The following is a 25,592-nucleotide window of genomic DNA, read 5'->3' as shown; positions in this document are numbered from 1 at the left end:
ACATCTCCCAGCCTGCCCGGGGGCTGCTTCCACCGTTTCCAGTCCTGGTAAGGGAGGGTTTCAGCAGCTGTTACTGCGCATGCGCCAGACCAGATGCTGCCGCCTCCGTGTGAGCCGGGCCCGGGCAGAGCAGCTGCTGCTCTCCAAGTCTGTGCGGGGGGGCGGCATTAACCCCTCCGTGCCCGGCCGGGGGGGGGGCTTTCTCCAGCTGGGCCCCGACCCCTAGGCAGCCCCGGGCTCTGCCAGCCCCGGCCCGGAGCCCCCGGTGAGTGAGAGACCCCGGGGCCGGGCGGGAAAGTGACTCTGCCCTGGGGAACCCGGGAGAAGCCTCGGAGCTGCAGCAGGATCTGCCCCGGCCCCGCTGGGATGGGGGGGGCAGATTCTGGGCCCCGGGGGGTTGTGGGTCCGTGGGGGGGGAGGGGGTGTCGGGCAGGGAGGGGAGAAGCCGGAGTTGCGGGGCGGGAAGGTGAGTGGGACGCGGGGGGTTGAACTGTCTCTGTGCAGCCAGGAAATTTGGGGAGGGGGGAAGTGGTGGGCGGAGGAAGGGGAGTTAATTGGATCCTGTCCCTATTTGTGCCACTTGCCTCTCGGCCCCGATACAAATTCTCTCTAGTTCGGCCGCTTTTCTCGCTCAGCATCTCACACGAGGCTATAAAATCCGGGGAGATTCCCCCTCCTTTCTCCCTCAAAGGCTCCCCTGATTTCCCCCTGGTCTTTCCATAATTCTCAAATGTCAATTTCAAATCTCTCCAATGTGGGGGATTTTCCCACCCTTTTTATCCGCAGTGATTTGTCCTTGTTAACAGGGCCGGCTCCAGACCCCAGCGTGCCAAGCACGCGCTTGGGGCGGCCTTTTGCCAGCAGGGCGGCAGGCGGGTCTGGTGGACCTTCCGCAGTCATGCCTGTGGGAGGTCCAACGGAGCTGCAGGTCCAGCGGACCTCCCGCAGGCATGACTGCGGAGGGTCTGCTGGTCCCGCGGCTTGGGTGGACCTTCCGCAGGCATGACTGCGGAGGGTCCGCTGGTCCCGTGGCTCGGGTGGACCTCCCGCAGGCATGCCTGCGGATGCTCCACCGGAGCCACGGGACCAGCGAACCCTCCGCAGCTATGGGAGGTCCACTGGAGCCATGGGACCAGCGGACACTCCGCAGTCATGCCTGTGGGAGGTCTACCCGAGCCGCGGGACCAGCATCTCCCGCAGGCATGACTGCTTGGGGCAGACAAATTCCTAGAGCCGTCCCTGCTTGTTAAGGTGGGAAATTGTTCCCCTGAGTCATTCTCCAGAACATGGCTGCCCTGGAGTGGGGAATGGGATGAGATGCCCGTTCTCTGCCAGGGCAGGGAATCATAGAATATCAGGGTTGGAAGGGACCTCAGGAAGTCATCTTGTCCAGCCCTCTGCTCAAAGCAGGACCAATTCCCAACTAAATCATCCCAGCCAGGGCTTTGACAAGCCTGACCTTAAAAACCTCTAAGGAAGGAGCTTCCACCACCTCCCTAGGTAACCCATTCCAGTGTTTCACCACTCTCTGAGTGAAAAAGTTTTTCCTAATATCCAACCTAAACCTCCCCCACTGCAACTTGAGACCACTACTCCTTGTTCTGTCATCGGGTACCACTGAGAACAGTCTAGATCCATCCTCTTTGGAACCCCCTTTCAGGTAGTTGAAAGCAGCTATCAAATCCCCCCTCATTCTTAAAAGGTAATAATTGGAGATATACCAATCTCCTAGAACTGGAAGCGACCTTGAAAGGTCATCGAGTCCAGCCTCCTGCTTTCACTAGCAGGACCAATTTTTTTGCCCCAGATTCCTAAGTGGCCTTCTCAAGGATTGAGCTCACAACCCAGGGTTTAGCAGGCCAATGCTCAAATCACTGAGCTATCCCTCCCCCTCATCAGAGTTCTTTTCTTCTGCAGACTATACAATCCCAGTTCCCTCAGCCTCTCCTCAGAAGTCATGTGCTCCAGCCCCCTAATCATTTTTGTTGCCCTCTGCTGGATTCTTTCCAATTTTTCCACATCCTTCGTGTAGTGTGGGGCCAAAGCTGGACACAGTACTCCAGATGAGGCCTCACCAATGTCGAATAGAGGGGAATGATCACATCCCTCGATCTGCTGGCAATGCCCCTACTTATACAGCCCAAAATGCCATTAGCCTTCTTGGCAACAAGGGCACACTGCTGACTCGTATCCAGCTTCTCGTCCACTGTAACCCCTAGGTCCTTTTCTGCAGAACTGCTTCCTCACCATTCGGTCCCTAGTCTGTAACAGTGAATGGGATTCTTCCGTCCTAAGTGCAGGACTCTGCACTTGTCCTTGTTGAACCTGATCAGGTTTCTTTTGGCCCAATTCTCTAATTTGTCTAGGTCCCTCTGTATCCTATCCCTCCCCTCCAGCGTATCTACCACTCCTCCAAGTTTAGTGTTATCTGCAAACTTGCTGAGAGTGCAGTCCACACCATCTTCCAGATCATTAATGAAGATATTGAACAAAACCGGCCCCAGGACCGACCCTTGGGGCACTCCACTTGAAACTGGCTGCCAACTAGACATGGAGCTGTTGATCACTACCCCCATGAGGACTGCCCAGACCCCGGTTCCCAATCCCACTTGCTGCCCCCTAACTACCAACACAGTTACCAGTCACCAGCCTATCCCCTCACTGCTGCCCCTTCCCTCACCCAGGAAGCCTTCCAGCTCCCCCTCCCTTGCCCTCTTAAATCAGCTCCTCATGGGAATGGTGGCAGAGGGGGGACTCATCACTTTCTGTTTATGTATTGGACAATCGTATAAAATCCAGTCCAACAGTCCCCTTTTCCCTCTAGTTATTTAATAGCAATATAAAACCCCCTCAGATCTTGGTGTATTTCTCTCATATAATCAGTTGCTTAGCTTGTGACATGTATTCTCTGCAAATGTCAAAGATTGATATAAAATATCCTAAGCCCCACTTTTTCTCTAATTGTCTATTTCTAATTGAATATGGCATGAGATTTTCCCCTGTCTCTCTAATGATAAAATACTTAAAAAAATCTCAGATTTACACCTTTTCTCAGATTCCTGAACATGGATATAAAATGTTTGCAAAGGTTGCCCATTTTCTCTCTGTTCAGTTATCAAATATCGATGTGAAACACTCAGATTTTACCTCATATCAACAACTGATATAAAATCCCTCTGATTTTCCACTTTCCTCTCTATACATATTTAATACACATCAAAACCAGAGGCCTCCCCAGCTCTTAACAGAAGAGTTGGCTGGACCCTCTTCTTTTCTCCAGCTGGCACGAGATGAGGAGGTCACTCTGAGAGCAGCGTGGGTCCAGAATTATCCCAAATCCCATGACAAATGGTCTCTGTGAGTGGCTGCTTCCTGCAGTCCTAAGGTGCAGCCACCTCTGGGATGCCATTATTTGCTAGTGACAAGGCATGGACATTTCTTACCTATTTTTGGCTGTCCCTGCCTTCCATTCTCCTGTTAAAGAAGCATCCCCCAGGGCTCCATCTGCCTGTGTGACTGGCCAGCAGGGGGCAGTGATAACTTTCTATCCACTTAGCAGATGCTGTGAGGTAACATTGTTGCTGGTGGGGGAGACGCATGCCTGTGTTGGGAGATTGAGCTGGAGCTGAAGGGAGATTGTGGTAGAGGGAGGCCTCTGAGTGACTGGGCAGGGGGTACCCTAGTCAGGTTGGTGGGTTCTGGAGGTTTGGGGTTTTGGGGAGGTGGTTCTGATGTGCCCGGCCCTGAGGCTGAGTCCTGGAGGTGCGTATTGCTGAGGGCCTATTGGCTGCAGAACAGCGGGGGTGGGCATCTCTTGGGGAGGTGGGACAGGGGGTTAGAGCAGGGGTCTCAAACTCAAAACACCAGGAGGGCATACATTGGCCCAAGGGCCGCATCACCCGCCTCCTGCTGTCCCCGGCCCTGCCCCCCTCCCCCCACTCCATCCCTGACCGTCGGGTGCGGCAGGGGGCTCAGGGCAGGGCATTGGGGTGCAGGAGGGAGAGCGGAGTGTGGCAGGGGGTTGGGGTGCAGGCAGGAGGCTCAGGGCATAGAGTTAGGGTGCAGGAGGAGTTTGGGTTCCTGCCCGGTGCTGGTTACCTGGAATGGCTCCGGGGTGGCAGGAGCATGCATCGGGGCCAGGTTAGGCTCCCTGCCGGCCCCGGCCCTGTGCTGCTCCACTCCAGGAAGAGGTGGGCGCCGCAGCCCTGCAGCCCCGAAGGGAGGGGGAGCAGAGAGCTCCCTGCGCTGCTCTTTCCTATGGGTACTTTTCCCGAAGCTCCCATTGGCCGCGGTTCCCCGTTCCCAGCTAATGGGAGCTTCAGGGGAGGTAACCATGTAGCCTGATTTGGGGTGGGTTAGTAGGGTCAGTGGAATTTATCCACTTAATTTAGTTTTATTTAATAATTAATTTTCTAATTAATTAGTAATGTTAGTCATAATTAATAGATATTAATAATATGGGTATGGTTTGCCAATATGTGTGATCAGAAGATAAGAGTTCGTCCTAAATCAGGCTTCACAGAATTTATACAAGGAGATTGGGGTATATGACAGGAACTTACACTGAGACAAAATTAGTCAATCAAGACCTTTTATTTAAAATCAATGAAACAATAAGTAAATGTAAAATGTTAAAAGCCGTTTGAGATTACAAATTTACAAATATCACAGTTCTATAAGAGATATAAATCTATGATAATACACAGTTCTAATTCACTCTGAACTTAGGTGTTATTAACACCTATTTTAAAAGGAAATAATAAAAAGACTGAGTATAAGTCTATAAACTAGATGCTTTCAAAAGATAAAGCAAACATTAGATTTCTTTATACTTACAGCCGTGAAAAGAAATACCATCAGTAGTTGACAGCTTTCGTAGGTGAGACAGGGTGAGACGATGGAAGATAGAAAGATGGATGTATCGCCTCCCATATGGTGTATCAACACCCTTCTTACAGGGCTTATTTGGAAATCCTATGCCCAAATTTGTCTTTCCCCCATGGAAAGGTTATGGTACCATCCCTCATAGGCCAACATAGATATGCGTATGAATGACAGATATGTACGCAGTTTGTGTTGTACTTGTTAAATTTGTGGGCAGAAATCCCCACTTTCCACCTTTACTAGGTGAAAGGTCTTCAGACATTCAAAGGTCTGTATTCTATTATTACTTTTCTGAGTAAGGGTCCTAAAGGTTGCTTCAGCGTCATGCAGGATGTTGGCCATGATGTCTGGCCTGGATATCTATAGGCATTTTACATTTCTATTGCAAATAATTCTGTAATCTATGAAGCCTACACACTTTTATCAAAAACACATTTTATACAAACCAACAGATTAATCCTCAGGGCTACAACCACAGGCAACAGCAGCTCACGGAGCTCTCTGGGCCCCCTCTCCCCAGGGCTGCAGTGTCTGGAGTTCCTGTTCAGGGACTCTGGGGTTTGGGTGCCAGGGAATATCTGGTGGGACCCTGGCTTCGGGGTCTGGGTACTGGAGGGGTCTGGGGGGCCTGTGGATGGGGGCTCTGGGGGCTGCTACTAACCATGCTCCTTCTCTCTGATCAGCTTGTGCCAGAATCTTCGCTCCCAAACACTGCCTGGCATTCCCCAGACACATGCCCTGTCACTATGATAACTTTCTATCCACTTAAATCCACAAACATCTTGAAAACTCCAGGACCTTCCAGTTTCATTGGGAAAATTTGTGTCCCGAGTCCTTCTCCTAGGTCTGGGGGTGAGGGAGGTGGGAAGGGATTTAGCACTGCTACACAATGGTCTCTTCCACAGCATTCTGGACTCATTCTTTCTGAAATCTGGTTTCATTGAGACCATTGTTAATCCAGAGTCACTGTATGGAAAGACAAGGAGTGACTTCAGAAGGACAGTGGGCCAAATGAGATCAGCAATTCTCCCTGTGAGGAGGGACTCTCATTAGCTGCTCTCCCCAGAGAGCTAAAGGAGGGAAGCTGCTCAAATGCTCTGTCCCTCTCTGCTCAGGATATTGGGGTTCAGCTTCCTGGGTCAGATATTGCAGCCTCCATTGTGATCTGGGAGACCAGGCTTAGCTGCTGCTGCTCCCCCAGCGGGGGCTCTGTGCTGGGCAGTGACCTTAATTAAAGCTTCTTCTCTGCCTGGCCCAGGGGATGACTTTCTCCAGCTGGTACTAGCCCCCTAGGGCAGCCCTGGGCCTTGTTAATACTAAATTCTGAGCCAGAGTCTCCAGGTAACTGAAAGACCTCAGACAAAGTGCTGGGGACTGGCAAGAAAGTGACTCTGCATAAACAGCCCCCCCTCATTTCTCCTCCCATTAGCAATTGCCAGGAGAAAATCCAGCCATGGGAGAGCAAAGCCCCCAGGAATGGGACTTTCCCAGCCAGAGGGGCAAGGAGAGAGGAAAGGGGAAGGAGAGACTGAAAGGGGCAGTAGGAGAAATGAGTGGGGGGAGAGATTTCCAGCTCTCTAATCCACCCAGACACATGTATTGCTGCATCCCTGGGCAGAATCACTTTCCAATGAACAAGCAAAGGATCAGACAGAGGAAAACCCAGTTCCTGACTCCATATCCCTCCTGCTGGGGTGTGGCTACTGTGGGGTCAGTGTCCGAGGGAATCCCCCACAGTGGCTCCTTTGGTTCTGCTCTTTTCTAGCCTTGTGTTCAGAGACTTTGTTATGGGGTGAGGGGAGGGAGAAGGGAGGTGAAAAATCTCTCTGTGGGCTTAACCTGGCAGGAGGGGCCAGGTCTACACTGTAATAAAGAGATCAAGCATTTTCCCAGCATGGCAGAATCTAGGATGTGTTTCTGCAGGGAAAGAGCCTGGGGGAATTCTGCCGTGAAATTAACTAAAGCCTGTTCTGAAACTCCCACAAAGTGCCCGTTTCACCCTACCAGGGCTGGAGAATGACATCCATGTTTTGCTTCAACTCATCTGATCCTCCCATGACACAGGGAAGAGAAATGGCTGCAGTGGAGCCGGCTCAGGTAGGGATTATTTTTTTGAGGGGGGGTTGGTGGGTTCCTGTTGGGGGGGGAAAGGGACAGCAAATACACCAGAGATGGGAAGGTTTGCACAGTCTGGTTTGGAGGTTGTAGTCTGGTTTGCAGGAAATTCACAGGATGGAGAAAGGGAGGAGGACAGGGTGTGACAAACCTGCTGGGAGTTGTTTAATAAGGGGCCTAGATTCTAGGAACAGACCCATGAGGTTCGGCGGAGGAAATGCTCTAGTTTGTGGAGCAGAAAATAACCCAGCTACATGGGGCTGGGTTAACTGACCAGACTCATAGTGCTGGAGCCTGACCCGACTAACCAGCAGCTGCTGTGAGATATGAAGGGGGCACCCACTAGTCAGGTTTAGGGGAGATTCCGTTCCCTTCATCTCCAGCTCCTCACAATGAGGAGGGTGTTGGGCTTCCTACCAGGGATCTCTCCCTGGACATTGTTAGGGCCTCCCTCTCCTGTATCAGTCTGTGGCTAGTAGGTGTGTGATAGATCTGCTGGGAGAGTGGAGGGGCTCTCTCGTCGTCCCTTCACTCTGCTGTTTCCTGGATGCTCTGAGCAGGGTGAGGTTGGGACTCTGTTGAGTGGGATCCACCCAGAGCTTCCCTTTGATTGGCTCCTCTCCCCCACGAATAGTGGGGCTGTGACTGGGGCAGCAGGTACCGAGTGTTGGACTCTTGCTCTTTCAGGGGCCGGTGACCTTCGAGGAGGTGGCTGTGTATTTCACCAGGGAAGAGTGGGCTCTGCTGGACCCCACTCAGAGAGCCCTCTACAGAGACGTCATGCAGGAGAACTATGAGAATGTGACCTCACTGGGTAAGGGTTCCTGTCCCCTTGGTTCTTGGAAGGGGAGAAAAAAGATCATATTTATTCCAGCTCCACAATGCCACCTCTACTCTGCCATGTTTAAGCATCACCCCAATATGCCAGTGACACACGCATTGCCAGGGACCCTCCCCTGCTGCAGAACACTTTGGAGACAGAGCACAGAAGCCGTATTGCACAGTGTCAAATATCTCCTGTTTGCTCAAGTAAAACTGAGGGTTATGTGCAGCATAACTAACAGAAGCTTCCTACCCCGTCCCTTCTCTCAGTGACCCTACTCCACCAGACCACAATTATGCTTGAGGTGTAACCAGCAGGCTACTGGAGTCAGAGCTGCTGGTCCAGGCTTACTTATCACAGAGACACTCTGTGTGTCCTTGAATGCTGGCTGGGGGTATCCAGAGAAGGAAGCTCAGTGCGGATTTAGCATTAGTGGGGCCCTGTGCTCAACTTCATTTTTAGGGCCCCTCCTTGGGACCCAACCAAGAAAAATAACGTTCTTTCTTATCTCCCCCCCCGCCCCTCCATTTTTCATTCTTTTTTCCTTCATCCTCCCCTATAAGTAATAGGAAGTAAATGAAAATAAAGTGAGGTACCTTGGTTGTTTCTGTAGTCTAATTTATTTTTCCACAGAGCACTTGAAAATCACTGAGGGTCTTGATACACCACTTAATGATCTTTCCAAATATTGTTTGTACTGTTAGCTAACTATTGTAAAGCGCTTTGGATAAGAGCCCTTTATAAAAAAAAAAAATGTAAAAAACATTGGTGCGGGGTCTGGCCAGGATTTATGGTGTGGGAGGGGGCTCAGGGCTGGAGGGTGCAGAGTCTGGGAAGGAGTTAGGGTGCAGGAGCAGGCTGGAGGTTGGATGCAGGGTCTGGCCAGGTGTTAGGATGCAGGAGGGGGCTCAGGGTTTGGGCAGATGGTTGGGGTGTGGAGCGCTTATCTGGGGCAGCTCCCATTTGGTGCGAGGGGTACAGGTGGGAATGTTGGGGGGGTATAGGAGGTCCTATTTGGTGTGAGGGGTGAGGGTGTGGGGGAGTCAAGGCCCTGCACCCCCACTTCCTGCGATTCACCGTGAGTCCCAGCCAGCCAGTAAAACAGAAGGTTTATTAGGTGACAGGAACATGGTCTAAAACAGAATTTGTAGGTACAGAGACCAGGACCCCATAGTCAGGTCCATCTTGGGGGGCAGGGAGCCAGACCAAGTTCTGGCCTCCCTTCATTTACCCAGCCAGCTCCAAACTGAAACTCCCTCCAGCCCCTCCTCTTGCCTTTCTCTCTTTCCTGGGCCAGGAGACCACCTGCTCTCTTTGTTCTCCAACACCTTTAGTTAGCACCTTGTGGTGGAGGGGCCCAGGCCATCAGCTGCGAGGAGACAGGGTGTCGGCCATTCTTTGTACAGACCCCGTCCCTCCAGGGCTCTGCAACAATCACATGCCGTTATCCCACCACCTAGACACTTTAGAAATGCATAGGGGAAACTGAGGCACCCACACAGTATTCAGAGAAACCATTAAGAGCATTCCCACTTCTCACATCTCTTCCCCCCCCATTTGAGACCGAACTGAGCAGGGTCACTTTAGCCGGTGACCTGGGGAAGTTGGAACCCACCAACATTCCCATGGATGCCCCAGCATCTCTCCCATTCCTTGGTGAGAGTTACACCAGGCCCTTCTAGTTTCATGCCCACGTCAGTTGTGCTTGATGGCACTTGTAGGCCGCAGGTGGGAAGGTTTATGTGGCCTGTGCCCTTTTGCCACCCCACAACCCCTGGGGTTCAAACTAGGATCGGGTCTTCTCCCAGCGCTCCAGTCTGGAGGGCTGTGATTCGGGCTTTCCTGGTTAAGTGCCCCCATCTTGACATTGGCCACCCTCTGACCAGGTGACAGCTTGGCATCAGCCCCTTTCATCTGATGCAGCCATGTCAGGGCAGAGCGGTCAGTATACACAGCAAAGTGCTGCCCAAATAGATATGGCTGCAGCTTTTTAAGGGCCTGCTCCATGGCCAGGCATTTCTTCTCTATGGCCAGACAGTTCTGCTCCCGGGGCAGCAGCTTGCTCAGGTACCCGATGGGGTGTCTCTCCCCCTTAGCATCGGCCTGCATCAGCACTGCACCCAGCCCTGCATCTGAGGCGTCAGTGAACACTGTAAAGGGCTTGACAATGTCCGGGTTTACCAGATTTACCAAGCCCTGGATAAGAGCCTCCTTCAGCGCACAGAGAGCCCTCTGGCACTGCTCGGTCCAGACCACCACACCTGGCTTCCCCTTCTTACATAGCTCAGTGATGGAGGCAGCTAGGGAGCTAGAGTGGGGTACAAATGCCAGGTGCCCCAGAGGGAATGAAAAGAACAGGTAATCATCAAGTGATCCATCCCATCACCCATTCCACAGGTTGACTGTGCATTGTGTGAAGAAATACTTCCTTTTGTTTGTTTTAAACCTGCTGCCTTTTAATTTCATTGGGTGATTCCTACTCCTTGTGTTATGAAAAGGAGTAAATAACACTTCCTTATTACTTTCTCCATGCCAGTCATGATTTTATAGACCTCTCTCATACCCCCTTCGTCTCTTTTCCAAACTGAAAAGTCCCAGGCTTTTTAATCTCTCCTCATATAGAAGCTGTTCCATACCCCTAATAATTTTTTTGCCCTTTTCTGGACTGTTTCCAATTCCAATATTTTTTTTTGAGATGGGGTGATGACATCTGCATGCAGTATTCAAGATGTGGGCATACCATGTGTCATAGGTTTATTCCCCACTTTGAACTTTAGCGTTCACAAGATGGGGACCTGCATGGACTCCTCTAAACTAAAATCCTAGTTTAGATCTGGTTCTCGCTGCCACCAGTCAAGTTTTAAGTGTCTGACACACTCCCTGTTCCCCCAAAAACTTTTCCTGGGGAACACAGATCCAAACACTTTGAATCTCAGCACAAAGGGAAATAATCCATTTCCCCCTTCCCTTAGTCCTTGGGAAAGATACCTTGATTCAAACTCCTTGAATAAAACAGAGGGATTTACTTTTCCCCCCTCCCCTTCCCCTGAAAATCCAAACAAGGAAAGAAATCAATCAAGTTCTAAAAAAGAAAAGATTTTATTAAAGAAAGAAAGAAAGTACACTATCTCTGTAATACCAGGATGGAAAATATCACAGGGTCTGACTTATAAACCTGGAGAGACTTCCCCCCTCCCTCCTCCTCAGAATAATCAAAGTAACAGCAAACAGGAATAAAGAATTTATCCAGCAAACACACAATTGCAAATACAGAAAGCAACTCAAAAGACTAATCCGCCTTTTTAACTAATACTCACTATATTGAATAGAAGAGGCTATTTCAGGAAACTTGGAGAACTTGAAGGATATGACTGGTCTCTCTTAAATCCAAAAAGAGACTCAATCCAAAACAAAGGACACAGACAAAGACTTCCCTCCACAGAGATTTTAAATTATCCTGTCCCTTGATTGGTCCTCTGGTCAGGTGTTCATCAGGTTTCTGAGCTTGTTAACCCTTTACAGGTAAAAGAGACTTTAACCCTTAACTATCTGTTTATGACACCATGGATTTATATTGAGGCAATATATTTTCTGTCTTATTATCTATCTGTCTCTTAATGATTCCCAACATTCTGTTTGCTTTTTGCCTGCCACTGCACATTGAGTGGACATTTTCAGAGAACTGTCCACAGTGACTCCAAGATCCTTCTCTTCAGTGGAAACAATTAATTTAGACCCCAACATTTTGTATGTGTAGTTGGGATTATGTTTTCCAATGGGCTACACTATGTGCTATCCTGACATCTAGTACTGCTGAGATCCTGCATTCTGTAATATCCCTGCCCTTCCTGTTCCCTTTCTCCACTGAACCCCACCAGCCCATGCTTCCTGTTCCCAGCTTCCCCAGGAATCTCTTTGTCTCTGTACCTCTGTCAGCAAGAAGCAGTGCCAGGGAGACTTGCCCTCTGGAGTCTTCGATTTCTGGGACATAGATTTACTTTCTCTGTGTTTTAGGAGCCTCTTTGAAATTGAGTGTCTGTGACATTAATCACAATGCAATCTGGACTGTTGAACAGCTGTGTCCCTGCAGTTCCCGAGACTGGGGTGCATAGGCATGCACAGCACATTTCATTAGGGTGTGCACCCAGGCAATTCTGTTTTTTTTAAGGCAAACTTTTATTGAATACTCAGTCATAAGGGACATTATTTTTATTCATCAAACAAACTAAAGAAACTAAAACTGAACTAAACTTATTTTTTTAAATTAACAACTAAACTTTACTTAAAAAATACAAACTTAAAAAATGAGACACAAAATACCAAATTTTTGCTGTAGTGATAACCAGGCATATACAAAGATAAAGATAATGAAAATTGACTGTATCTTTAACCAGATAATGAGCTAACCCAGGGGTAGGCAACCTATGGCACATGTGCTGAAGGCGGCACACGAGCTGATTTTCATTGGCACTCACACTGCCTGGGTCCTGGCCACCGGTCCGGGGGGGCTCTGCATTTTAATTTAATTTTAAATGAAACTTCTTAAACATTTTAAAAACCTTATTTACTTTACATACAACAATAGTTTAGTGATATATTATAGACTTATAGAAAGAGACCTTCTAAAAACATTAAAATGTATTACTGGCACACAAAACCTTAAATCAGAGTGAATAAATGAAGACTCGGCACACCACTGCTGAAAGGTTGCCGACCCCTGAGCTAACCCAAATTGACCAAAACAAATTAAGGTTTCTTCATCTTCCTGTCCTAGAGAATGAGATATCACTCACCAGGTGTTATGGACTTAAATTCCTCAATCACATAATTGTAATTAACTGTGAAGCCAATTCTTGTTCAATGTACAAAATCATGAGTGAGTCGAGGTGCTGTTGGAACATTATACTACTTTGTTTGCTTTTTACATGTGCTAGTTTCGAAAAGGCTCTTTCACATGAACAGCTTGTAACAGGTAAGACTGCAAAGTATTGAATAGTTTTGTAAAAGGCCTGGAACATGGAAGACCGATCCGATTCCTTTAGCCAATCAAGGCACTCTCTGGTGGTGTTCATAGTGCTACCTTTAGGAACAGATCCGTCATAACCCTGAAGCAATCCGACTTCAGCTTCCAACTCATCCAAGGACACTTTACATTTGTTGGCAATGATTCTCATATCGTCCCTGCCAGTGTCTAAGCTCAGCAGTTTTCCCGTTGCAGTCACAATTTTACAAGTGTCCTGTTCAAATTGCTGGTCAATGCTGGTAATCATTGAATCTAGGAGAGGGTAAAATGAAGTTATTCTCTCCTGCTCCTCTTTTGTATGAAAGTGATGCTGGGACTCAAATGTGTCATCAATACGAGTGGACGTTTTTCTCTTCTTAACTGGAGGAATCGATACATCATTCTCTATGCACATTTTCACACTGTCATTGAAAATAGATTGAAAATATTCTGGGCCACTTCTCATCACAGCCAAAGAGTTACACAAGATTTTCACCCCTATCATTGCAGTAAGTAAGTTGACATCTGGAGCCTGAAGAGCCTTGCTCACTTTTACCACCATCTGGAGAATAGGGTGCATCATGTGAAGGGCAAAGATGAACTTGAATGAATTTAGTTCATGGATAAGGCCCCTGGCTTTTATTTTAATGTCAGCAAGGTGAGTTGTTTCAATAATCTCTTGTAAAGCTTGTAAAATGATGGAGTAGTTTTGTTTTACAGCAGCCACTACTTCTGCTCTGCATGTCCATCTTGTGTTTGACAGGGACTTCAAAGTCTTCAACTGGGATCCTACTTCTTGTGAAATCTTCTCCATTACGTCATGTTATACAGGACTCCCTTCCATGAAGGCATAAAGAGTCTGAATAACACCAAAAAAATCAGACAGTTCTGTTTTGTTTACTTGAAGTGCATGCATCTACTAGGATGAGGTTCAAGCAATGCACATAGCAGTGTACCTAGAGTATTTCACTGTTTCTTTCTTTACATTTCATTTGAACTCCCGCAGTGCATCCAGAATAGTAGATGCGCCATTGAAACAGACAGATATCACTGAAGACCAGTCAATTTTAAGAATGCCAAAGACATCATTTAACTGGTCAAAAATAGACTGAGCATCAGCTGTTAATAGTCTTTGAACAGACACAAAATGTTCAACTGGACTATGTTTTTCATTGTCAAAATACCACACCACAATGACATCTGTTCATGGTGTTCATAGTCAGTAGTGTCATCGGCAATTATTGAGACCATTTTTCCACTTAGTGAAGACACAATCTTTTGTTGCACAACATTGTGTCATTTTGTGTCATAAAGCATTTTGGATGCAATTACTCAGAGGTGGCATTTTGAGGAGATTGTTGCACATGCTTTGCCATTACGGGATCATATTGACAAGATATAGAAATAAACCTTTCTCAAAAGTGTCAGCTTTTTCATTGTGACCCCTGAATGGTCTCCCACCTTTCGCCAAACACAGAACAATGTCCATCAGTCGTTCCATTACACTTCGGTTATGGCACCGTTCTTCTTGTTTAGACAAATAAGCCTGCTTGCCCTCATCCAACAATACATCAGTAGGTGTCCCTTCATTAAAACTTGACCATGAAGAACAGCTCAACACATGAGATTTTGGCAGTTGCTGGTTTTTAAAACATGCGTTAGCCCTATGCCAGTTTCTGAATCCCTTATCAATAAATGCTGGATCAGCGTGACCTTTGTTTGCTGCATTATTAGAGGAGAAGAAACGGCAGTAAAAGCAAAATGCTGCGTCCTTTGATTGGCTATATTCTAACCACCTATACTTTTTATACCAATCGGCCTGAAAACTTTTGTTTATTCCCTATTTCACTTTTAGAAAACATGCTTAATGTAGGCTGATTAGAACGCCAGTCTCGATTATCTAGAGGTCCTTATCTATTTTTTGGAATATCACAGACCAGGTCATCAGAGGGGATGTTTGATGGCTTTGAATAGGAACTATACTGACCTGAACTAAGAGACAAAGTCTGTTTGTGTTGGTCATTACTCAGTTTATTGCACACACTGGAACTGGTGGCAGCATTATCTTCTTCATGTAAGTTCTTACCGAGGAGTCTGAGGTATTTGCACTGCTATCAGCACATTCATTATAATTCAGTTTGTCTGCTCCTTTTCTTATCTTAACAACGGAATAATAGAATGGAATGCCCAGAAGAATGAATGACTTGAGGACAATTTCCTGAGGGACCCATACCCTTGCAAAGCTTCTCTAGCTCTGACATTTACATTTCTACACAGGGTGGTTTGGCCCACAGAAATAAAAATCTGCACATCTTCCAGGGGTTTTTGGACCAATGGAAAAAAACAGGTACAATTCAAGTGACTTTTAAAATTCCCTAAGAAACTGAGTTAGCAAAACAAATGAGCTTATGAACAACCAGAAAATATACTTTTCAAGTGAAAAACTATAACTGGACATTTTTGCAAAGAAATTGTAAGTTTTCTTACAGGAAAAGCCACAAACTGCCTGGAAAGGAAGAGTAGATTAAATTACTTGCCTCTGTGCAATTAAATATCCAGAGAATTGCTGTGCCTGTAATGATGATGACCGGGGTTTACTCACCTGTGGCTCCCTCTCCCCATGCTGTGGAGGCACAGCCAGGCAGGTCTGCATCTGCAAGCATTTGCCTCAGTGTGGAGCCAGACACACTGCCCCAGAGCTCTGCCCTGCATTAGGGTGTGTCTGGGCACACCTGTGTGCACGTCTATGCTGGGGTACCTTTTACACTGCTTTACTGTGAGAGCACCCACTCCTGGGCAGATAACACACAGTATCCGGCATGTACCTCGCTCCCAGCAACACAGTACTGTGTGCTGCTAGTTAGCCACTCACGAATTACAGTACCCCACTGGAGAACCACAGAAAATTCTCTGGTCCCAGACTTTCCCCCAGAAATGTGCATCTTGCCCTGTCCAGAATACTACTGAACAACGCAATTTCATGTGAAGTCTGTCATTTTATCAGTGGAACATGACAGGCACCAGCCTTTTTATCCCAAATGGAGTTTCCAACACACTTTAATCCAAAAACACTGATTTGATAAAACAATAAAACAACATTGTTAACTACTGGGGAAAAAAAGATTTTCAGTGAATACAGGTAATGAGGCATAGAAGTCAGAATTGTTTACAAAATAAATGCTAGATAAAACACAAACTAACGTCTAAGTTAACAAGCTAAAATGGATTCAAAGCAAATGTTTCTGTCACATATGCTGAGACGGGCTGGCTTTCCTTTCATCCAGGACTCCCCCTAACCCACCCCTGCCACCCAAGGTCAGTTCTTCAGCAATTTTCATGAGCAGAGGGAAAGGGGAGAGAAAGAGACTCAAGCATGTTCCTCACCTCTTTTTATAATTGTCCTTTGTACTAGAAACAACTTCAGTTCTCAGGTGAGTCATGGTGCCAGGCTGTCTGTTGGAGATAGGAGCTTCAAGTAGTGCCTGTGATGAAATGTAAATGTCCTTATCACACCTTCCCCCTGCCGGAAAATGTCTATTTGACCAGCTGTTTGCCTTGCTGTTTGCTGAGGAACTTAGGGTTGCAAATTTTCAGTAATATACATTAAAATCTGATAACTTTACATACGGTGTTGCTACACATTTTAACAGAAGGATAATATTCAGTAGATTGTCTTTTCAAATGATACCTCACAAGCCATACTGTGATAAATGAAGGAGAGGGGAGGGAGCTCCCTTTTATTAAACACCCAGCCAGCCACTTAGCTGTAAAATCCCTATTGGTGTCTGTTCTCTGCTTGCTTTACCTGTAAAGGGTTAACAAGCTCACAGGTTTAAAAAAAAAAAAGAAAAGGTGTGGACACCTGACCAAGGAGCCAATGGAAAGGCTAGAATTTTTTGAAGTGGGAAAGTAACTTTCACTTTGTCATTCTCCAGAGAAGGTGACACAGAGTAGCAATGCTGTGTATGGCTTGAAGCAGGTATGAAAATTCATCTTGCATACCTAGAAGACATTATTTGGATAGGGAATGTTTAGACAGATCAGGTTTATTTTTTATGTTGACTTTTGGATCTCCTCTGTGCTATCCCAGATGCTTTTCTTTGCTTGTAACCTTTAGCTGAACCCCCAAGAAAGCTATTTCGGGTGCTCACAAAAATTAATTGTTTCTTTTAAGATCTCGCAAAAAGCCTAAGTTCCAGATGTATTGTTTTCCTTTCTGATTTTAATCAAATTTACCTCTTTTAAGAACAGGATTGGATTTTTGGTGTCTTAAGAGGTTTGTGCATGTTGTTTGATTAGCTGGTAGCCACAGCTAATTTCCTTTGTTTTCTTTCTCAGCTCTTTCCCAGAGGGGAGGTGAAAGGGCTTGAGGGCACCTCAAAGGGAGGAAATCCCAAGTGCTCCTTCCTGGGTCCAAGGTTTGGGTTTTTTTTTTCATTTGGGTGCTGGCAGCATTTACCAAGCCAGGGTCAGAGGAAAGCTGTAACCTTCGGAGTTTAATACAAGCCTAGAATGGCACGTATTATTTTTTAGAATACTTGCAGGCCCCACTTTCTGCATGCGGAGTGACAGACTGGGGATTCAGACTTGACACATAGTACATACAAAATTGATCACAATTTTTTAGAAGAGTGAACATAGGGATACAAACTGACACAGCATCTGTCTATGTGTGTTCCTAGCAGATATGTGGGTATTTCAATCCATTATAAGCAGAGTGTTCAGCATCTTCAAGACGTGGGGAGCTGGTCCTGGGAATTCACTGGTGTAAGTGTGACACTGTCTGGAATTGTGAGACTCTTTATATTTTTATTATTATGTTATTATTAATACCAATATAAAATTGCAATGAATCATGCTAGATGTGCCATGTAAGGTGTCAATGAAAATATCATGATTTTCCAAGTATGATAATTTTGTTTCTATCTTTGTATTACCTTTGTATTTTGAGTTATAGATATGTAGGGTATATCTGTATTTCCAGACTTGTGCAGTCTTTCTGGGTGACAGCCCCAGATATATTGGTATCACTGCTGCCTAGCCTGTTTGATGGCCCATCCAGGGTCATCAGCTGTACTATGAGCACATGGAAAGGACCAAGCGGATACACCTATTAAGTCCACAAGACATGCAGGGGTATGCCTGTATAAGGAGAACGCCAAGGCTTTTCCATGCCATGTGCTGTGAAGCTTGTATTTGGGACACAGGAAGTACAAGCCACATGGCAAAAGGAGTATAAAGGACACCTGTGTCATCTGGATTTTGTCTTTATCCCTCTTCCTACGTCTGAAGCAACTTCTCTACAAACTGAAGCCTTGACCAAAGAACTGAATGATGTGGGTGTGTTCCAGATGGACTTTCAAGCCAGCAACTCACCAATACTGCTAAGAACCAGATACATAGATTTCTGAATGTATCTGACTGCTTTCCCATTTAACAACTTCTTTCTTTCTTTCTTTCTTTTTCAATAAACTTTTAATTTAGATGCTAAAGCATTGGCTGGAAGGATGGAATTTTGGGTAATAGTCAAACCTATACTGACCTGGTGATGTGGCTGACCTTTGGGGTCAGAAGAACATTTTGTCTATGCGTGCAGCGTTTTTAAATAACCTCTCACTGTACTGGACCTAGGTGCTGATTGGGAGTCAGAGAACTGGAATGCAATAAAGGGGGCTGTGTGATTTCTTTTTTCAGCTTCTCAATAACCAGCGTGGGGGATCAGTAGCACAGTTTGTGTCTGGTCATTGAGTTTAACTTCAGTGTTAACCACTAGCTTTTGGAGCATCTGCTCTCCCTTTTTCAGCCTGCCCTGACGTTGGCATTTTCAGTGAGGACTGCCCAGGCACACCAGGTCACACTAAGTACTGAAGATAAATTACTAGAATGTTTTTTTTTATGACCAAATCTTATGAAATCAACTGAACTCCTTTGTTTTCTTTCATCTGAGCAGGGTTTCCAGTTTCCAAACCTGATGTGATCACCCAGCTGGAACAAGGAGAAGAGCCATGGGTCCCAGACCTCCAGGGTTCAGAGGAAAGAGAGATCCTGAGAGCTCCCTGCATAGGTGAGGAAACATTAAACCAACTCAGAATCTGTAAGTGCCTGAAGGAAACATCTGGGATCCACTACAAATCCCTTGGAAGATCTCTCAATTCATTATTGTCGCTACCAGAGGTCATATCCTCAGGGTAACTATAGCTCATGCCTTCCTGTAGATTCTAGCAGACACTAGGCAGTAGCTTCCTCCCTTTCCCATGTGAATTTGGGATGTGAAGGCCGAATTGATCCCCTCCTCTTTCCTGTTTGGGGGAGTTCAGTTCCTAATTTTTATTTGACGTCTCCCCAGCACTTGTTTTGGTTTGGTCTTCAACATTCTATCCCTGTTTGAGGTTTCTGTCTCTATCACGGCAGGTGATGCAATGGTATGTGAGAAAGAGGACCAGAATTCTCAGCAGGAAAATGTTGAGCAAGTGGATAAACACAGAGAATTATCGCAAAGATCGGAAAGGAAAGTGTCCAGGAGTCATGAGCACGAAAAATCCTGTGAGATTCAGCACAGACAAGAAAGAGAGCAGGGAAACCAGCCAGGGGAGAAAGTGGGTAAATGTATTTCCTGTCGAGGAACTCAGAAGGATTTCAAAGAAACCACAACAGAGCAGGAAATCCTCAGGGGAAAAAGAAAAAATACATGCACTGTGTGTGGAAAAAACTTATGTGACTACTCAGCCCTTATAAAGCATCAGAGAATCCACATAGAGGAGAAGCCCTATGAATGCAGTGAGTGTGGGAAAACCTTCAATCGCAGCTCGCACCTTATTAATCATCATAGAATCCACACAGGGGAGAGGCCTTATGAATGCAGTGAGTGTGGGAAAACCTTCAATCACAGCTCGCACTTTATTACTCATCAAAGAATCCACACAGGGGAGAGGCCTTATGAATGCAGTGAGTGTGGGAAAACTTTCAATCGCAGCTCGCACCTTAATAGTCATCAGAGAATCCACACAGAGGAAAGGCCCTATGAATGTAGTGAATGTGGGAAAAACTTCACTAACAGCTCAAACCTTAGTAGGCATAAGAGAATCCACACCGGGAAGAGGGCCTATGAATGCTGTGAGTGTGGGAAAAGGTTCACTTGTAGATCAGGACTTTCTGAGCATCACAGAATCCACACTGGGGAGAGGGCCTATGAATGCAGTGAGTGTGGGAAAAACTTCACTCACAGATCAGCCCTTTCTAAACATCAGAGAATCCATAGAGGGGAGAGGCCCTATGAATGCAGTGACTGTGGGAAAAGCTTCAATTACAGCTCACACCTTATTGGGCATCAGAGAATCCACACAGGGGAGAGGCCCTATGAATGCAGTGATTGTGGGAAAAACTTCATTCACAGATCTCATCTTATTATGCATCAGAGAATCCACACAGGGGAGAGGCCCTATCAATGCAGTGATTGTGGGAAAAGTTTCACTAGCAGCTCAGACCTTTCTAAACATCAGAGAATCCACACAGGGGAGAGGCCCTATCAATGCAGTGAGTGTGGGAAGACCTTCACTAACAGCTCAGCCCTTTCTAACCATCAGAGAATCCACACAGGGCAGAGGCCCTATGAATGCAATGAGTGTGGGAAAACCTTCACTAACAGCTCAGCCCTTTCTAACCATCAGAGAATCCACACAGGGGAGCGGCCCTATGAATGCCGCGAGTGTGGGAAAACCTTTAATCAAAGCTCGCACCTTATTCGGCATCAGAGAATCCACAGAGGGGAGAGGCCCTACGAATGCAGTGAGTGCAGGAAAACCTTCTCTTGGCACTCAGCCCATGTTAGCCCTCAGAGAATCTGCAAGGGAGATCAAGATGATGATAACCTTTAGGGCTATCAATATTTTTTTTCTGTAATACTTGGCTGATTACCACATAGTAACTTTTAAAGCTGTTTGAACAGTTTGCAGCACCGTTATCCCTCAGCTTGTCCAGATGAGGGGCCCGTTTTGGCATTTTTTCAGTTTGCCCTGTTGTGAGGTGGACCCATTTGTCCTTTCTAACAGCTCCATTGTCCCATAAGTAATTTGAGTGTGCCCTTCCTATCAGGAGCCAGGGAGCATCATGTTTATACCATTCCTCCTGTTGCAACGTTATTGTTAGAGTCACCAGTGATACAGATCGCATCATTGCCAGTTTTTCTCACGTTGCTCTAGGTTGTGCTGAAGAGCAGATATATTGGGACCTTTTCAAATTATTTAAATGAAGAGGAGCAGGGGCAGGAAAAAGTGTCATTTCAGCCTAGTGATACTGGAAGGAGATGGGGTGACTCAGAGATTCCTTCCTTCCCCATAACAGCAGAACTGTTACCTTTTTTCTGAGCTATCCAGAGTCTATCTTCATCACATTCTATCCATCCACTTCTCAAAGTGTCATGTGATGAAGTGTTCTTAGTTGCTTACAGATTATACTTTGACTTCTTTAATCCTATACTAGAGTCGCTGTGACTGGAGATGAAAGTGTCAAGGACCTGGAAGGGAAATTCAAATGGATTCCAAACACAATGTGATCATTTTGAGTTTAAATCCCATCTATTGGTAAAGCCTAACAAGGTGGTTGTTTTGTCCCCCATTATGATGATGCTAGGATACTAAAAATGTTGTAAATAACATAACTGACTATTGAGACAGTGCTGAGTGAAGCAGGTTTGAATGGATCAGAGGAGAATGTGATGGGAGAATCTCTTGTCCTGATTCTGAATAATCAGATGTAACCTGCTCTGGAGTTTCACTTGACACTTTCATTGTCATGTATTCTATCTCTCTGAGATGTGGATTTCTATCTTTCCTAGAGGCTCCTTGGTCACCTAGTTGGATATTAGATCAGTTTGATAGGATGTAGCTCAGATTTTTTTGGAGACTTTAAGATAAATGACCATTTGCTAAAGTCATCATTTTTCACTTCAGTTTTGATTTTCCCCATCCCTCCATGATGACATGGAGAAAGTTCAGGTGCAGCTCTGTCAAGAGGAGAGACCTCTCCAATTTACTGGACATGCTAACAAAGAAACAGTGGTGATTTAAAATCTCCACTCAGAAATGGTGAATAACAGCAGAAACCCAACTACATGGAGGAAGTGCATAAGATCAGAGTGCAGTTCAGTTGTTTAAGTCAGTATTGTCTCGGATGATCTGGGGAAAGTATTCCATGGTAAGTGATTTTGAATTAGGCAAAATGTCAATGTATTTGGTTCCCAAAGCATTTGTAACCCAGCCCCCATAAAGGTCTCTACTAGCTAATCCTATGGTATGGGAGATGCTGTCCTTCATGGCACAGATGTTGAGGAAATAGAAGTGTGGGTTTTGTTTAATTTATCCTTTGTAGTTGCTTAAAATACGTATATAATTAAATCAGTGTTGGAAATCTAATAGCTGCAGAAAAATAGCTCTTCTTGACTAGAAACTCCAACTCTGGTAACTAACAGAGATTCTGATCCAGGCCTGTATCCAGTCCCATGACTGGAACTGTGCCACCAAATTAAAGAAAAGCTGGGCATGTTTTGTTAAGCCACTGCTAAGATTTTGAGTGGTTTTGTAAAGGATTCTACTTCAGACAACTGTAAATGTATCTTAACCAAGGTCAAAGATTTAAAAAGAACTGGGCTTTAAAGAGTACACACCCAATTCTTGCTTTCCACTCCAGTAAAGGAAGCTATGGTGACCAATGACCCAAGGAAAATTGTTTGTACTACTCCACTTCCTAGTTCAGTGTCACTGATTACACTTCCAAAAGATACCAGGGTTCGATTGAGAACAATCATCCTTCACCATTTGGATCCAAAGAGAGAGTGCTTCATAGGACATTCCTTCCCCGTGGATCTGAAACTGGCTGCCTGATTGGGTAAAAGGACTTTCAGGCTATAGAAATGATGGTAACTAATGAGATAACGAATGTGTCAGGCTACAATTTTAGACTTCAGGATACACACATGTTCTGTGGTGTAGCTATGGCTACACAATAAAGCTGATGTTAGCGCAGCTGCATCAATGCTATTACAGACGCTCTAAGCCAATGGGAGTGATCTCTCCTGTTGACTTTATTAGTATCCTCCACAAGCGGCAGTGGTTATATTGGCAGGAGAAGCTCTCCTGCTGATGTAGCGCTATCTACACAGGGGGTTAGGGCTTTGTAACTATGTAGCTCAGCGGTGTGGATTTTTCACACCCCTGAGCAATATAGTTATACTGATAAATGTCTTTAGTGTAGACCAGACAGTTTTCTCTTGTGTTTTATGGATTTACAGCACTTCTGCTCTATCTCCTCCTTCTTTGAAAGATTAAAAAATGTGAAAAGAGAGGTATTTTTCCTCATGATGCAAACACGCCCACATTAGAGATCACTTCCACAAACAGACATGGCAGATGAACCAGAGATATATGAACTCACAGAAGTGGTTGGGGCCTACATTGTAACAAACCATAATTTGAGCCAAGCTTCAGTTGTTGGCAATGGGGATATATATTACAGGAATTTGTAATATTTGAATATGTTCTTGTTACCAACGAAAATGAAGTTATAGTTGAAGTTACTGGTTAAAGAGTAAGAGACTAATTGTGTGATAATCTGAATTATTTTGGAAAACTGAAAGCTGACTTGTTTATTGTTTTGTTAGTCATACAGGAAATGATGGTTAATCTTGAAAATTTAATTTGATTTAATTTACCGCCTGTAGTGTAAGAAGTTCTGGTAGAAAACCTTTCTCCAAAGGTTGGGGTCAGAGAATGTGTGTGAGAAAGAGTATAAAGAGAATATTGACCGAGGATATATTTTAATTTTTTGTGTTTCAAATAGAATTTTGTTTGCTTAGCTCAAAGTCAATTTCTATTAAAAGGAAAACTACTCAAGGAGAGAAGTTGTAAAACGTTTTGCCCGCTTAGCCTGTAAGAGTCACTGACTTCCCCACCTCTCTAATTTGCAAAGGAAAGGCCTGACATCTGTCACAGGATGTGTCCAGCAGGTAGGAAAGCTGCAGTCATCAACCATCAATATCAAGGAAGAGGCTGAAGTCCATTGCCTTTCATATCAAAAAGCCATCTAAAGGCTGGTCTATACTGAAAAGCTATATTAACATAGCCACAACTCACAGAAGTGTGAAAAATCCACTCCACTGAGTTAATATGATTTGAGCCCTGGTATAGACAGTGTTAGGTTGTCAGAAGAATATTTCCAGTGTTTGAAGTGTAGACATAGCCTTAGACAGATTGATCCCCGATGGGAATCAAGTCATGACATCAATTCCAATTTTGACCCATCTCCTTGTATGTGAGAAAGCTGCTAGTATAGAGGGCTGAGCCAGCTGTCCGATCACCTGGTTCCTCAACTGTAGCTACAGCTCTTAGTGCCCATCAGTCCAAAGACAGAGAGAAATGGAGAGTTCCAACCATTGTCATTTTAGTATCTTATTGTTCCTCTCTCTGTTTTTTGTGCTGGCCTATCAGGGTGTGACTGTATAGCTCAGTGCATGTGTGACAAAAGCTCATTGGTGCCTTTGTCCGATGCACATCAGATGCTCCTGGAGGGTGGCAGCAGAGCCAGACTTAACATCTTGTTACTTTTACTCAGTTCTTATAGAGATTTTCTCCCATGCAGGCCTATGGAGGATGCTTTGTCACACAGCTGTAACCTTTAATGAGATAATCAATCAGCATGTAGCACCTCCATGACGCCTGGGGGAGTTACCTTGAGTAACTTTGTTCTTCAGCCATTTGGCCGTCTTGTCCGGTGATAACAGCAGGGGTTACGGCTTGCCCTTCAGGGTCATCCGGTCACCTTGGCCTTGCACATTCTTCGGCCCAACAATGCGAGACGCTATAATGCTCAGGCTGGCACTGGTACCTCTTTCATCTTCTATTTTCCCATGCATACATTCACACAAACACTCTTATTCTCTATTTCTTCTGCCTTTACATCTACTTCCTACTTTCCCCTTTAATCACCATCCTCCCTTTAAATCCATCTTCTAACACTTTCACTAAATCAATTAGCATAAAGATAGGAAAACAAATAAAAACATAATAAAACATTCAAGAAAGGTATAGCCCTTCAAAGCCATAATAATTATCTAGTAAGGCTTTTATCTTTCCCCTTTTTGATTTAACTATTTCAATTCTGGCTAACACTAACAACAAGTGGTTCTTCATGAAAGGCTGGACCGTGGCTCCTAGGGACTGCCAATCACTGCAATAGACTGAAGTGTGAGGTGAGAATCTACTTAGATAGGAAAGGTAACTATTAAAAAGTGTAGGTTGCATTTTGTGATTTTGTTTCATTGGTAACAGTTGGTTTCCATCAGTCACATTTTGTTTCTGTTTAAATCACTCTCCGTTGTTAAATAAATTTCCATTTGTTTAATAACTGTACTCAAGTGCTGTGTGTTATACAGTAGCAGTGGTCAATAGTAAAACTGGTAACCTGGGATATACCATTGCTTTGGGAAGAGAGGATCTGGGATTTCTGAGTATTTAAGGATCAGGGCTGGACCACAGAGGGGGACACACTGAAGGAACTCAGGTGTTAGGGGGCCTCTGTTGTCAACTGGCTGGGCTGCTGTGGCTCAGAGGAGGGTGCTTGAGTGCCTGACAGGCTGGGTGAGTTTGGTTGCAAACATCCAGCTGCCAAATGCAAAAGTTCCTCTTCCAAGTGGCAGGTGGCAACAAGGAGACTCACAACCCTCAGCACCCTGAGAAGGGTCACTATGTGCATCTATGTTGATCCACCTGTCAGATC

General features: G+C 45.5%; 1 protein-coding gene and 1 long non-coding RNA gene across 2 annotated transcripts in view; both read left to right on the top strand.

The window, feature by feature from the left end:
• The first annotated feature begins 208 nt into the window (after positions 1-208).
• Positions 209-7,724, top strand: LOC120388917. Its single transcript, XR_005590674.1, has 3 exons — positions 209-265; positions 6,892-6,981; positions 7,687-7,724. It is a non-coding gene; the product is annotated as an uncharacterized LOC120388917 (long non-coding RNA).
• Positions 7,725-17,952: 10,228 nt separating this feature from the next.
• LOC120388842 (zinc finger protein OZF-like) overlaps positions 17,953-25,592 on the top strand; it is a gene marked incomplete at its 3' end in the record, with an annotated part of 33,971 nt that continues 26,331 nt past the window's right edge. The window contains exons 1-2 of the mRNA XM_039510935.1: positions 17,953-17,960; positions 19,324-20,604. Of these exons, the coding sequence (XP_039366869.1) occupies positions 17,953-17,960; positions 19,324-20,604 (1,289 nt within the window). The remainder of the gene's footprint in view (positions 17,961-19,323; positions 20,605-25,592) is intronic.

Source organism: Mauremys reevesii, linkage group 22 (genome assembly GCF_016161935.1).
Source record: "Mauremys reevesii isolate NIE-2019 linkage group 22, ASM1616193v1, whole genome shotgun sequence".
Taxonomy (NCBI): Eukaryota; Metazoa; Chordata; order Testudines; family Geoemydidae; genus Mauremys; species Mauremys reevesii.
The sequence above is the reverse complement of the archived record's forward strand: the minus strand, read 5'-3'. Positions and strand labels throughout refer to the sequence as shown.